This window comes from Triturus cristatus, chromosome 5_1, assembly GCF_964204655.1.
Source record: "Triturus cristatus chromosome 5_1, aTriCri1.1, whole genome shotgun sequence".
NCBI lineage: Eukaryota > Metazoa > Chordata > Amphibia > Caudata > Salamandridae > Triturus > Triturus cristatus.
The window spans coordinates 414,100,140-414,115,778 of NC_140587.1; the positions used below are offsets into that span (position 1 = coordinate 414,100,140).

The 15,639-nt window shown below is 48.9% G+C and overlaps 1 protein-coding gene across 2 annotated transcripts in view; it reads left to right on the forward strand.

Moving 5' to 3' along the window:
• PABPC1 (poly(A) binding protein cytoplasmic 1) overlaps window positions 1–15,639 on the forward strand; it is a 541,973-nt gene that overhangs the window by 219,293 nt on the left and 307,041 nt on the right. For both annotated transcript variants that reach the window (XM_085605165.1, XM_085605166.1), the window contains exon 6: window positions 3,612–3,706. In XM_085605165.1, the coding sequence (XP_085461291.1) occupies window positions 3,612–3,706 (95 nt within the window). The remainder of the gene's footprint in view (window positions 1–3,611; window positions 3,707–15,639) is intronic.

Genomic DNA, 15,639 nt, shown 5'->3' on the forward strand with positions numbered 1-15,639 from the left:
GCCGTAACAATACAATCAACCCTCTAGATGCATCCATACAGCACATAATATGCTATCTGCTCCATCTTCACAGGTGTAACCTGGCATATTCATCCATACGCCTACACCTAGCAGCGATCGCTGCCTATCTACAAAACAGGCAGCATTTATCACTCTTCAGAGTGCCCGCTATTAAAGCCTTCATGGAAGGCCTTAAACGAGTAATTCCTCCTAGGGCACCACCTTCCCCTGTATGGAATCTAAATTTGGTTCTTACACGTCTAATGGGTCCGCCCTTCGAACCAATGCACAAATGTGAGCTACAGTTTCTCACCTGGAAAACAGCTTTCCTTGTAGCTATCACTTCCCTTAGAAGGGTTGGTGAAATACAGGCGTTCACCATACAGGAACCCTACATACAAATGCATCACAGCAAGGTCATACTTCGCACAAATCCGAAGTTTCTGCCCAAAGTCATTTCCCCCTTCCACCTCAATCAATCAGTGGAATTACCTGTCTTCTTTTCGCAACCCCAATCTGTTGCAGAAAGGGCCTTACACACACTTGATGTAAAAAGGGCGTTACTATACTACATACAAAGAACGCAACCCTTCAGGAAGACTAAACAATTGTTCGTTTCCTTCTCTCCACCACATAAAGGCAACCCCATTTCAAAATCAGGGATAGCTAGGTGGATTGTAAAATGCATACAAATTTGCTATCAAAAGGCAAAGAGAACATTATCTGTTCCCCCTAAAGCCCACTCTACAAGAAAGTTAGGGGCTTCTATGGCTTTTCTAGGGAATATACCCTTAGATGACATCTGCAAGGCAGCCACATGGTCTACACCGCACACCTTCACAAAACACTACTGTGTAGATGTGCATTCCAAGCAGCAAGCTAGGGTGGGCCAGGCTGTACTAAAGACACTTTTTCAAACAGCTGCAACGGATACCGGTGGTCGCCGCTAGGGTTGGGTACTGCTATATAATCTATGCTAAGTGTACAATCTGCAGCTCATATGCCTCGAACGGAATATGCTACTTACCAGTATGCATCTGTTCTTGGCATGTAGAGCTGCAGAGTTGTACACGCCCACCCGCCTCCCCGGCTACCTGTATCCGTTCCAGTACATCTTATTTAAGATACAACACATGGGTTTCTCACTGTTATTACTACGCTCCATCATTTCCCTGTTGGCGAAAAACAATCTGAGGATGGAGCCGAAGCCCATGCGCAGTACGGACCGAAGGAGTAGTCACCAAACTCGTGACTTCCAAAGACTGTCCAAGAAGAAAAACAAGCTGCAAACATCCGGGCCCAACACCAGATGGCGATCTATGCTAAGTGTACAACTCTGCAGCTCTACATGCCAAGAACAGATGCATACTGGTAAGTAGCATATTCCTTCAAACTGCTGCAACGGATACAGGCGACCACCGCTAAGGGGAAGCACTGCTATATAATCTATCCTCAGTGTGTGATCTGCAGCTCATATGCCTCGAACGGAATATGCTACTTACCAGTATGCACCTGTTCTTGGCATGTAGAGCTGCAGAGTCACACACGCCCGCCCGGGACCTGTATCTGTTCCAGCATCTGTCTTACTTAGACATTGCACATGGACATCCTTTCTTTCATTCCTATACACCATCTTTTGCCATCATGGCGAAAAACAATCTGACGATGGAGTGGATGCCCATGCGCACTGTTGTCCAGAGGAGGAGTCACCAATCTCGTGACCAAAGGCTTCTTCCAAAGACGACGACAACCTGCAATCATCCGAGCCCAACACCAGATGGCGATCTTATCCTCAGTGTGTGACTCTGCAGCTCTACATGCCAAAAACAGATGCATACTGGTAAGTAGCATATTCCTTTCTTTCATAGGGTAACATTGACTGGTTTCTCTTGAAATTTCTTTTAAGTGTGGAGTTTCTAAACTTTAAAATACTCACCTAAAATCAACCGAGTAAAAAACGGAAATACTCACCTGCTATTAAGAGAGATGCCCAGCACTGACCCTGAAAAGTAATTACAACCATACTTACCGCTAACCGGATTTTCTTCCATAGGAAACCATTGACTATTTTTCTGTGACATTTTTTCTAAGTGCCGATTTTTGCTAACTACAAATATTCTTTAAAAATCGCACCAACTGTGAAAATGTAATTGCTTACCTGTTTTAGATAGATGTCCCAGTGCTGAACCTAGGAGCCCAGCACTGGATTACAAAAGTAACGAGAACATACTTTACCTGTAATTTGAATTTCCTTCCATAGGATAACATTGGCTGGTTTTTGCTGAAAAAGTTTCTAAGTGTCGATTTTACAAACTTACAAATATTCGTTAATCGCCTGTATAACCAAAATACATTCTTTCAACTGTTTACAGGTGATGCACCAGTGCTGGATTCAGGATCCAGCACGGAGTTAGAAAAAGTAACCATAACCCCACTTACCTGCTAAGTGAATTTCCTCCTATAGGATAACATTGGTGATTCTATGTGAAAAGTGTCAACTTTTAAAATACACAAATATTGCTTAAAAATCACAACTGTAACCAAAACGCTTTTACACAATTGTTTACAGGAAATGTCACAGGACTGAATCCAGGATCCAGTCCTGTGGTTAGAAAAGTAATCCTTAAAGTAACTAATTGCATTTAACTAGAAATTCCCATTGAGCTCAATGTATTATTGTGTTTGAAATTGTGTTGCCTTTTGCAACCACTGTAACTGTTATATTTAAAAGTCTATTACCTATTGAAAAGTATTAATTTAAAGCATCTCCTTCTGGGAAAGTATATTTTGATACCTATTGTTGGTTCTAAAATAAAACTATACATTTTTATACAAAAACCATTGGCCTAGATTTCAGTTCTTGAGTGTGTGAGACCATTTGCTGACTGAGTGAGTGTGTACAACAAATGCTTTACACTGTCCTCTGATACTGCCTTACTGCTTGACCAAGCTACCACTTTAGAGAGTAGGGTTATATCTAACTTTAGCCTCTGCCAAACCTCTGTGGACTCTGTGCACACTGTACCTAATTGGGAACAGTACATACAGAGCCACTTTCTTACATTAGGCCACTTTCTTACATTAGGCCACTTTCTCTTGCATATTCAACCTGTATAACCCCTTTTATGTACACTTGGGAAGAGTGAAGAGAGCCACCAGACCAGTGTGCAGCTAAAGTGAGAGATGAGGCATTTTTGGGTTGCTTCTGATTCAGACATCGCCTTTTTACCTATATTGCTGCTTTGCAGTCACTTCACTATTTTGCACTATCAGATGGGGCGGGTCAATGCTGGTATAGCATTGGTGCAGTTTCCATACGCGTCTTAGTTCATTTGTAGTACATCTACCTTTTCTGCTGAGATTTTTGTTGCTGGCTACTTTGGTTCTTTTCAGGGTGTAGTACCCAACACAACGGGGATGGTAACCTATTACGTATTCTTGGAAGAATGCAGTGAGGTGGTGTGGTACATGGTGCAGTACATAGATCTGAGCCTAAAAATACCCTAGAGTTTGCATTATAAGTAACTTCGTTCTACGTTTGTTTATTCCACTGTATCTATAAGTTGTTTATCTCAAACCATATTTACTTAGGTGACTATGTACTTTTGTAGGTCCAGCTTTGAGTGTGAAGGTTATGACTGATGAGTCTGGAAAATCAAAAGGCTTTGGCTTTGTCAGCTTTGAAAGACATGAAGATGCCCAAAAAGTAAGTAATGCATAATAAGTTTTTTCTCCAATGTGATTTAATGATTTGTATGAGTTGTGCTGCTCCACTGCATCATACTGAATGTTCTGTAAATCCAATTGTTAGCGCATTTCAATCACAGGGTAAATGCCTTCTTACTATTGCGATCGTAAGCTAGTTCTCCATTTACATATGATGACTTCTAAAATTCTCATGGAAAATTTAGATGATTGGTATATTGGTTGATAAACAAACTAGGTAGCAAAATAACATTTTAAATATCTACAGTGGGTGTTTTGCAGCTTGAATCTTTTCTGGATTCACATGCTGTGTATTATTTTGACATCTAGTTGTTAGATCGGGAATCTGCTCCCTGTTGTCTGCTTTCTTTTTTATTTTTCCGTGGGCGTTACTGACCATTTAGGCCTAAAGCCTTTCTTGAGTGACGTCAGATGTATGCCTCGTAAACCCTGTGACAGTCCATCTTCAGGGTCTATTTTTTCTCAGTTGAGTCTGGAAGCTAATAAGGAGAGCTCTGGAGTAGAGGAAGAAACTGTCCTGAGAAGAATAGTTTTCCATCTAAACTACCGTCGAGGGAAGGGGATCCGTGATGACCAGTAAATGAGGGAAAACACAGAAAAAACACACACCTCTGAGGAACACCATTGGTGAAAAGACTGATGCACCAAGACAGCTGTTCAGAGAACGAGAAGGGAGCATACCCCTTTTAGGTTTTGCCTAAAGTGCCACCATAAAAACGACACTCAAAAGGTGTGTACCCTCTGCCTGTCAAAAGCCAATAGTTTGGAAGACTGTAGAATTTGTGCTGATAAATTTCCGAGCAAGGCAGAGGTTGGCACACTACACCATTAGCATCACAACAAAATACAGGAGTCCTTAAAGGATCTCCAGAGCGTAGGAGGTTTTTTTTATTAGATATCAGTCAAATTCATGTCAGTATGTTCATATCTCCACTTTTATCAGAATATTGGATCCACATCCAAGAACAGCCAACAAGTGTTTAACTCCCAGGGGCTATTGAGCCTGGGGCTTTCTCAAGGCTGTATCAATAAGAGATTAAATGAATAGAAAACAATTTTGGTTATCAATTCTATTTTAGTGCGGCACCACAAGTGAAAGTGAGGAAAGAAATTTCCCGCTGTGCGCAAACTTAATATAACTCTGCTGCGGATGCACTAAGGTTGCATATAAGCCTTCTGTAATTTTAGTGAAGGAAAGTCTAAGTGAGTAACAGAAAAAGGAAGTGATTTAAAGCAGGTCTCTTACTAGATTATTAGAAATTGCCATGTGTATCTTAAATCTGATGGGTTATGAGTAAGGTTTGGTCAGGCTCAGTTGGTTTTGGTGCTTAGTACATTTGCCTGCATAAAAGCTTATTTTGGCGGTATTGTTAATTATTAGTTTATTTGGTAGGTACTCTAATAGTATACCATGCAGTCCGAAAGAGTAGTTGACATGCAACAAAGCATTATCAGGCCGGGCATACCTTCCAATTTTACACAACTTAAACTCTTCATTTCCGGAGTCATTGTTGTTTCATAGTTGTATATATCTGTAAACGTATTTCATTGAATACATTGTTCATGCTGTATTCTTTCAGTAAAGTGATTGTTGGGTACTTCAAATGTCAGTATTATATACTTTAAGCTGATAAACCCAAAGAACAATGGGCGCGTTCCCCCAGCTTGTCAGCGTGACAATAAAAATGTAGCTTGGGTAATTAAATTCAGTGGCTGATAAGCAACATGGATTACATAGCACTTTCCATTAAGGCCATTTAGGCGGGCTCAGCGTATGTTCCATTTCCATATTTTGTGTATGCGCACCTCCCTATGGGTGCCCGCTCACTGCGATTGACCCAAGGTGATACCTGCATATTTAAACTTTGTGGTGTAGTTTACGGCCACCCGTGATCTTAAGCCTCAGCCGTCCCGCATGTACCATTATCAAATCAGTCTAGGACTTAATCAGAAGCCCCACGCGGCACTATTCAGTCCTAGGATTCAATATTCCCTCATTATATTGCGTAGCGGTGTGGATTAAATATGCCGCATACACGCGAGTTATATAGCATTGTAAAATTACAGCAAAGTTATTCCGCGTACGCAGAGTGAGTATTATGGCCTTGTATAACTACAGCGAGCTTATTTTAACTAACCCAACATCAGTTTAACCCTTGCAGCCCGGAGAGGTCTTCATCTCGCCTCTCCCACCTCAGGGTTCGGATTGGTAAAGGTGGGCACACCTTCTGGGCTGTACTAATTTTTCCGGCTGTCTTCCCGCCAAAAAGGAGGGGAGGCAGAAAGGGGGCCTGCTCTTGATAGCAGGAGAGGCTGAGAGTAGTGTTACAAAGGCGGCAAGGCCTTTGAAGTTCCCCTGCCACAGATGCCTTTTACTGACCTGGGGGAGGTGTGACCACCTCTGCCCAGGAAAGGCCTGTGAGAAAGCGCCATCTTTCTTGCATGGTATGCCCCCACTTTTTGATGAATTGCTGAATGTACTTTGACTGAGTGTGCCCTGGACTCCTGCCAATCAGGTGCCCAAGGCCTATGTTCCTTCCCTAAACCCCAAATTGGCAAACCCTGGCCACATGTCAGCCCCTGGTAAATGGTACCCAGGGCCTTGTGACCAGTGAAGGCCCCTAAGGGCTGCAACACTTATTGTGCCACCCTTAGAGGCCGTGTACCCTAACACAAAAACACTGCCCTTGCAGGCTGAGTGTCTGGGTACAGGACAAAATAGGGAGTCGACATGGCACACATCCCTGTGTGCCATGACCACAACATACACTGCCCTGGCATACATCAGCCACCCCTCTAGCTGGGTGCCCTATGCTAGTGGTGTGGGCACAAGAGCATGAGGCCTGTGCCCCTACAGTACACAGGTCCATTCCTGGGCACTAAGTGCAGTGCTGTCATTTAAGAGTATATGGTCCTGGGAGATCTTCAACACTAACTTCACAGCCCCATGATGGCTTCACTGAAGACTGAGGAGTTTGGTATCAAACTTCTCAGCACATTAAACCCGCACTGATGCCAGTGCAGGATTTAATGTACAATGCACGACAGAGGGTATCTTAGAGATGCCCCCTGAACCTAACCTACAATCCACGTCTGGTCTGAGGGGCTGCCTAGGCTGCCACGCAGCAGACATGTTGCTGGACCCCTAGGTAGAGAGCCATCCGCTCTCCTGGGCCTGCAACACTGCACATCCTGGGCGAGGTGCTAGGTCTCCTCTCCCAGGATGGGCAAAGGGGAAGCTTCAAAGGCATGCCGCCTTTGAGCTTCTCCAGGCCACTTGCTGTACCCAGCAACTGGCCCCTACCGGTTCTCAACCCCCACTCTGGCGGGAAGACTGGACGGAAACCCCAAGGTAGGACAGGGGGTGTGCCAGCCTCTGCCAACCCCACCCCTCAGGTGGGGGAGACAAGGTGAAGCACCGTCCCCAGGCTCTCGCCGTCTTGAAAAGGGAGAACCCTGCCCAATCAGGACTAGGCCACTGCCCCCCTCCCACAGGAGTGTCAGAATAGGGGGTGTTCCTTCCTTAGATTCCAGATTCCGAAACAGCAAAGATCAAGAAGAAAGAAGACATGCCGTGCAGCTGCTAAGAAGAGGAAGACACCAACTGCTTTGGCCCCAGCCCTACCGGCCTGTCGACCCTCGAACCTGCTCCTGCTAAATCCCGGCACCCCCTGTGGCCAGCAACCTCACAAACCCCGGAGGACCTGGCTACCTTGGGACTCTGAGCATCTGTGACTCCCACGAGCAGTGGCTCTGCTCATAAGCAAGTATCTAGCCTCTGGCATATGCCAGGAACCGCGAACCCTCACACCCTCAGCGGCACAGGGGCAGCCGGGTGCAGAGTGAGTTGGGCCCAATGTTATCCTATTGGAGGCAGGGGGGCCTTGGTTGGTAGCTGCTGACTAGCAGGCCACGCGGCTGTGGGAGCTGGGCTCCTGGTCACTTGCTCAGGGCAAATGGGGAAGAAGGTAGGAGCAGAAGTTGCACTGCCAGGGCCACTTCGGGCGCTCAATGGATTGCAATGGAAAAGCTCAAGGGCGAACAAAGGCTGCAAGCTCGGGGGCGAAGATTCTTCAGGTGTGACCACCACTTCGAGAGGTAAGTTTGGTGGTTGGAGGATAGGTAGGTACCCAGGAGTCTGGCACAGGGGGCCACAGGGCTCCGGGTGCAGGGGTGCCTTTTGGTCTCGGGAAATCTTACCTTCTGTTGATCGCGGTTGGGGGGGTCTCTGGTTCTGAGGCTGCAGGCGGCGTCGGGAGCGTCTAGGTGGGTCCTTGGGTGCCGGATTCGGGGTCACAGTCGCCGGCGGGGCGTCCTCTGGGTTTTTGTCCACTCCAGCACAGCGGGTGCAGAGTGCAGGGTTCGCGGTTCCGGGCTGATGCCAGGTGTTAGATACTTGCTTTGAGCAGAGCCAATGCTCGTGGAAGTCCCAGGTGCTCAGAGTCACAAGGTAGCCAGGTCCTCCGGGGTTTGTGAGGTTGCTGGCCGCAGGAGGTGCCGGGATTAAGCAGGTTCGAGGGTCGACAGGCCGGTATGGCTGGGGCCAAACCAGTCTTCCTAGCAGCTGCACGGCAGGTCTTTTTTCTTGCTCTTTGCTGTTTTGGAATCTGGAATCTAAGGAAGGTTCAGGGTGCCCCTAAACACTAAATTTAGGGGCGTTACAAGTAGGTAAAGGGCAGGGACCACTGGGTCCCTGCCCTGGGGTGGGTACACCCCCTATCCTGCCACTCTCCTGTGGGAGGGGGGCAGTGGCCTAGTCCTGATTGGGTAGGGCTCCCCATCTTCAAGATGGCAAGAGCCCGGGGACGTGCTTCACCTCGCCCCCCCACCTGAGGGGTGGGGTTGGCAGAGGCTGTTACACCCCCTGTCCTTTCTTGGGGTTTCCGGCCAGTCTTCCCGCCAGAGTGGGGGTTGAGAACCGGTAGGGGCCAGTTGCTGGGTACAGCAAGTGGCCTGGAGAAGCTCATAAAGGCGGCATGCCTTTGAAGCTTCCCCTTGCCCATCCTGGGGTAGGAGACCTAGCACCTCGCCCAGGATGTGCATAGTTGCAGGCCCAGGAGAGCGGATGGCTCTCTACCCAGGGGTCCAGCAACATGTATGCTGGGTGGCAGCCTAGGAAGCCCCTCAGACCAGACGTGGATTGTAGGTTAGGTTCAGGGGGCATCTCTAAGATGCCCTCTGTCGTGCATTGTACATTAAATCCTGCACTGGCATCAGTGCGGGTTTAATGTGCTGAGAAGTTTGATACCAAACTCCTCAGTCTTCAGCGAAGCCATCATGGTGCTGTGGAGTTCGTGTTGACGATCTTAAATGGCAGCACTGCACTTACAGTGCCCAGGAATGGACCTGGGTACTGTAGGGGCACAGGGCTTGTGCGCCCACACCACTGGCATAGGGCACCCAGTGAGAGGGGTGGCTGATGTTTGCCAGGACAGTGTATGTTGTGGGCATGGCACACAGGGATGTGTGCCATGTCGACTCACTTTTTTGACCTGTACGCAGACACTCAGCCTGCAAGGGCAGTGTGTTTGTGTTAGGGTACAGGGCCTCGAAGGGTGGCACAAGAAGTGCTGCAGCCCTTAGAGGCCTTCCCTGGTCACAAGGCCCTGGGTACCTAGAGTGCCATTTACCAGGGGCTGACATGTGGCCAGGGTTTGTTAATTTGGGTTTTAGGGAAGGAACATAGGCCCTGGGCACCTGATTGGCAGAAGTCCAGGGCACACTCAAAGTACATTCAGCAATTCAGCAAAAAGTGGGGTCATACCATGCAAGAAAAATGGCACTTTCTCACAGCCAGGTCGCAAAATAACCACTGAACATACGCCCACCATGCGATGCGTAAGAGGCTGATTTTTAGACAGTCGAGATGTATCGAGTGCCGGGCAGCCGGCCAAAAATGCCCCCCCTCACCCGCGGCCCTTGTTGGCTAGAATCTTTAACTTCCGGGACAGATGTCATTCTGCAATCTGCTTGGTCAGTGCCCCCGGTGGAATACCAGACCAGCTGTATCACCTTTTCCCCGGACTTCACTCAAGGTTGAGCGACAAAGACGCAGCTTCCTCAATGTGAAAAAGGCCCTTTGTGAAAGAGTTAAAATACGCCATGCTCTTTCCGGCCAAGCTGAGGGTGGAGTCTGAGGGGAAAGCCTGGTTCTTTACTACCCCCAAAAAGGCTTGGGACTGGTTGGACGGATGGTGCACGGCTGGCCAGAAAAACAACCCTGCTCCGGCAGAGGCACCCCTCCTGAGGAGCAAGAAATGGCGACGGGAGGGTCCTATTACTGGTCTGTTTATTTTCTCATAGGTGGTAGATGTTTTCACTTGCTGAGAGTCTGGGTCGGGGTATCGCCCCCCCCCTACCCCCACCCCCTGGGGGGGGGGGGGGTAACAGACTATGCAACGGATATGTGACCTGTCTTGGGACCTTTTCAAAGAGGACTAATTGTGATCTTCCATTGTTGCCAGAGCCCACTGTGTTGGACACACAGTACCTTATTGGGCTTGCATGGTGCCTGCGGACTATCTTTGCTTACAATGTGTGTTCAACAGTTGATTATTTTTCAGAGACGGGTGCCCGGTTGGTTACACGCACCCACAAGTTTTGGAAGGGTGGGCAATAGGCACTCTGCAAGTTTGGGTGGGCGGGAGGTTCTGACACCGCTATGCAGGGAGGGGGGTTTCCGGTGAGTGTTTTCCTGGTTTTTGTTGGGTTTGGGGGGAGGGGGGTCTTATTTTAATTTGCATTCTAGTTTTGTTGTTGTTTAGGTATGGCATAATTGACTGGCTCCAGGTAAAGGCAGATGAAGGTTCTTCCATGCTTCTGGTATGTCTATTTGTGATGAGACCATGGTCTATGGGAGTGTCCCCTCTCGGGGACCTTTCTGGGAGGTTCACTCCGTGACTGCACGTACTCCTAGGTAGGAGTGATGGGCACGACGATTAGGCAGGAGCTCAAGTTGCTGTCGTGGAATGTCAACGGGCTGGGGGATAAGATTAAGCGAGGTGTGGTTCTCCAATTTTTAAAACTTCATTCCCCAGATGTTGTGCTCCTACAGGAGCCCCACCTGCTCTGGAACGCCTGCAAGGCCTTGTCGCGATGGGGTTTCCAGCTGGTGGCCCACTCTGCTTTTAGTTCTGGTTCCCGGAGTGTGGGTATATTGGTCCGTAAATCGTTCCCCATGACTGTTGTCTTGGTCCACACTGCCGTCCTGGGTAGATTTGATGCGGTCTCTGGGACTTGAGGGGTGCACACTCAATCTAGTCTGTCTCTATACCACCGGGATTGCACACACAGGCCTTCTCTGACCTTGGTGATCTGGACTTACCAGACTGTAGATTGTTGATCAGGGGAGATTTTAACTCTGTCTCTGACTCCCTCGACCGGTGGCCCCATAGGGTCCTACTGCCCTCCCGCAGGCGGATCTATAGCTTTTTGGGCGCAATGGACCTGGTGAATGTCTGGAGGAGCATGCTTCCGTCTGAACTCAAATACACCTTCCTTTCTGGGCCTCCTCGTAGTATGTCCTGTATTGTGTTGATGCTAGTGCACCTTCACACCGTCTGAGCCATACAACACCTGGCCAGGGGGGGAAAATCTGTTCATTCAACCATGCTGTGTCGTCTAGAGGTGGGCGAGCCCACAGTATGCCATGTGGCACCGATTTAATTCCTGGTACCTCACGACTCCTCCCATCAGGGACAAGGTCTTGAGTTTGTCGGATCTGTACTTTCAGAAAAACGAAGGGTCAGTTGACTCTGCGAATACTCTTTGGAAAGCCTATAAGGTGGTTATACGGGGGTGGTCTTGGCCTAGATTGCCGGATAACTCAGGGAGAGGGTTGCTGCTATGGCCTGTTTGGAGGGGGAAATCTTGGCTGCAGTCGGATTACAAGACTCGGCGGAGGTGCGTCAGAAGCTGCGAATAAAAGTTGAGGAATTCTCTGACCTAGCTACGGAAGCCGCCAAGACGCATCACAGGGCGACGCTAAGCAGATTCTACGACGTAGGCGATAAGGTGGGCAAATTACTGGTTTGGCTAGATTGCAGGGATAGGGCTCAGCGTGTCGTGGTTGAGATAGAAACAGACTCAGTCTCGCCTCACTGCACCACAAGGCATAGCAGACGAATTTGGCCAGTACTACCAGTCGCTTTACACATTCCACACGACGCATACGGAGGAAGAGGCTTCCTCTCGCTTGGTGATCTCGATGCCCCTACTTAGAGGAAGAGTGCTCTGATCTCGAACTCGACCTCACAATGGCCGAGGTTGAAAAAGCCATTCATGACCTGCGGGAAGGGAAAGCATTGGGCCTTAGTGGTCTGCCTGTTGAATTGTTCAAGCTCACAGCGAGAAAGACGCAGCCTTATCTCACCAAAATGTATCGCAAAAGTAAAAAAAGGAGGTATCCTTCCTGAGGATCTGACTTGCCAACATCGTAGTCATTCATAACGGGAGTAAGCCGGCCAATAAGTGTTCATCCTATAGGCCCATTTCGTTGTTTAATTGTGAAGCGAAAATACTGGCGAAACTTCTTGCCACTTGCTTGCTCAGGGTCCTAACCCGCCTGGTCCATCCGGACCAGTCGGGATTCATGCCCACTAAGAATACCTCCCTCAACCTGCGTAGGCTTCATGGCGTGCTGTGCCAGGTTGACACGATCATGGATGATGCTGCTGTGGTATCCCTGGATGCTGCATCGGCATTCAACACCATCGAATGGCCCTACATGTTCGCAGTGCTCCACAAACTGGGGTTTGGGCCCGAATTTATCAACTGGGAGCGGCTTTTATACCATCGACCTCTTGCTCAAGAAGTTGTCAACAATAGGAAGACTCCAGTTTTTGTTCTCTGCAGGGGTACCAGACAGGGCTGCCCCTTGTCACCGTTTTTCTTCGCCTTGGCCCTAGAGCCTTTGGCAACATGGATCCGGCAGGACCCCGTCATCAGGGGCCTCAAATGGACATCAGGCTGGGAGGACTGCATATCACACTATATGCGGATATCTTGCTATATTTGGCCTCCCCGGTAGCATCCCTCAATGTAGTCTTGGACATATTCCGTGTGTTTGGTAGGTTCGCGGAGTTTAAGATAAACTGGTCTAAGTCGGTGCTTTACGTCCTTTATGGCGAACGGCCTCGGCTCCCTCGGGGCTGCTAACTAGCAGAGGCAGCTGATGGCTTTAAATACTTGGGGATCTGGGTCTCTAAATATTTATCTAGCTTTCAGAATAATAATCTCCTGCTGCCTCTAGTGCGTCTCAAATCGGATGTCCAACACTGGAAATCGTTTCCATTGACCCTTTTGGGGCTAGCGGCCCTATTCAAGATGATGTCCCTTCCCAGACTGTTATATGCACTGCAGAACACCCCACTCCCTGTCGCCATCTCTTATTTCAAGGAACTCTACTGTATTGTTCGAGATCTCCTGTGGGAGGGTAAACCACCCCGTATCTCGACACAAACTCACGCTAGGATTGTTTGACGGGAGCATCGGGCTTCGCAACTCGCAGCCATTAATTAATGTATAGACCGCAAGGTGACCTGGCCTTTCAGATTGACAGGTGGCTCCTCCCGGGGGGGGGCGGCTTCAAGTGTGCCTTACACGTACGATCCTTTAGGCCTGCATTGACCGGCCCGACCGGACATGCTGTCCACGTGTGGAGGGTGGCTACCAGGAGTCTGGGCTGAGAGGGCAAACTCACACAGGCCACGCCGCTCTGGCACTGCGAACAGTTGGGTAGACTGATCCGTTCGAAGGGCTTCGATAGATGGGACCTTATAGGTACCTCCAAGGTGGGTGATTTATGGAAGTCGGGGGAGGTGGTTCCTTTTCCCCGGTTGCAGCAGGACTACGAGCTAGCCCAGTCTGAATATTTTAGATATCTCAATCGGGCATGCCCTGCTGGCGGTACTTCCTAGGGGCAGTGTACTCCCTGAATCCTCCCCACTTGAAGACCGAATCTTAGACGGCGACCTACCGGAGAAAGCCATATCCCTCATCTATAAAAAGCTTAACATGGCGGATCTCCTGACCCGCTTGAGAGCCAAATGAGACCATGATGTGGCGGGTCTAGAGGATGAGGAATGGCAGGCGGCGGTGGCCTCCCCTTGGAAGGTGGCCATCTCCTCCCGGCTCCGCCTGGTGCAGTTAATGCTTCTTCACAGATCCTATTTGTCAGGGACCCTGATGGTTAGTATGGGTTACACCCTGGATTGTAGTTGTGTGCGGCAATGCGAACAGGAAGGAACTTTTATCCATACTCTCTGGGAGTACGCAGTGATCCAGAGTTATTGGGAGAGGGTGGCACGCTGGATGGAGGTGGTGCTGGGGCAACAGATTCACTGTAACATTAAGTTGGCCTTGTTGAACATTTGGGACCCTACTGATTTGAACTCCAGGGAACGAACGTGGCTCACATTGGGGCTGATGGTCGCTAAGAGGAATATTGCCCGGATTTGGAGGGCTCTGAACCCGCCGCACATAGTAGATTGAGCCAAAGGTATGGACTGGTGCATGGTGACAGAAAAATCCCATCTATAAAGCCAGGGGGTGCCCGAACAAATGGACGCAAATTTGGGGGCAGTGCAATGTATCGGGGAGAAATTTGTGAACCTCTGAGAGCCAGAATAGATATCACAAGTGGGACCTAACTGTACAATTAGAACTGTCAATTTTCCTTGATGATATGTATGTCATGGAATCATTCATTGTGTAGCATACACGGCCAGATCGCACGCAATTGCTTTACCTATGTACCATGCCTTACTTAAAAAAAAATGTTTCTGTGACAAAGGGGCGCCAAGTTCAGTGTGGGATACATATACTGAGGTACTTTTGGGGACTGCTAAAAGGTATCAAAAAATGTTTTCTAATACTTGCACCTCCTTGCATTTCTTGTATCCCCATATGCCCGCCTCATATAATGCCATACTTAGGCACTTTGCTTTATATATCTCCAGCATCATCACGGGGAGGGGGAGGTCGAGCCCAATCATGTTGCAATACTTCTGAGAGCCCAACAGGCCTTAATAAATATTTTCTTACTATTGTCAGTAGCATTGGTTCGAGGCATGTGGGCTGCTGAATTCATATCTGTGCATAGATCGCCGCCTAGTGTTGGGTCCGGATGATTGCACATTGTTGTCCTGGAAGAGTCTTCGAAGCATCCTGAGATGGGTGACTCCTCCCCTGGACCACAGTGCGCATGGGCATCCTCTCCATCCCCAGATTGTTTTTTTCCACCATTGGGTTCGGATGCAACTATCTTAGCTCAACTTCGGAATACTTAGTTTAGGCCAAAAGGCCTATAGTTTTCGTCGGTACAGTTACCGCTCGGTGTCGACTACTAATCCTAGTGCTCCACACCCTTTTTCAAACTTTCGATTCGACTTGGTCAAAACTTCGACGCTTCACGACGATGGAATCGAGAACTCCGTTCAAGAGGTGTCCTTTGTGCCACGCCAAGTACCCTCACATCGACGTCCACCCGGTCTGTAACAAATGTCTCTCGCCGGATCACGACGAGTCAAAATGCATGGCCTGCGCACGGTTCCGATCCAAGAAAACTCTACGGAACCGACGGGCAGCGAGACTCGAGGCGCAGCAGGCAGCGCCCGCACCCACCAACATATTCAGCACCGAGGACGAGGACGCCGAGAGCGTGGAAGAAATACTATCTAGCCCTGCTTCGGAGCATGGTTCCCGATCGGACGACGATGACGAAGAGCTCTTTCGACGTGAAGAGGCAGTCGACGTAGGGGACATCGACGAAGCCTATGGGGCTGAAGAAGACAGCTCCCCCGAGGAGTTAGGCCAATCCGTCGAAACGGAGGCCAAAATTAGTCGTCTGGCTCCGGTCGAGGGATCGCCTTCGGGCCTTACCCAAGACCTAATCCATGGTTCCTCGGCCCCGCC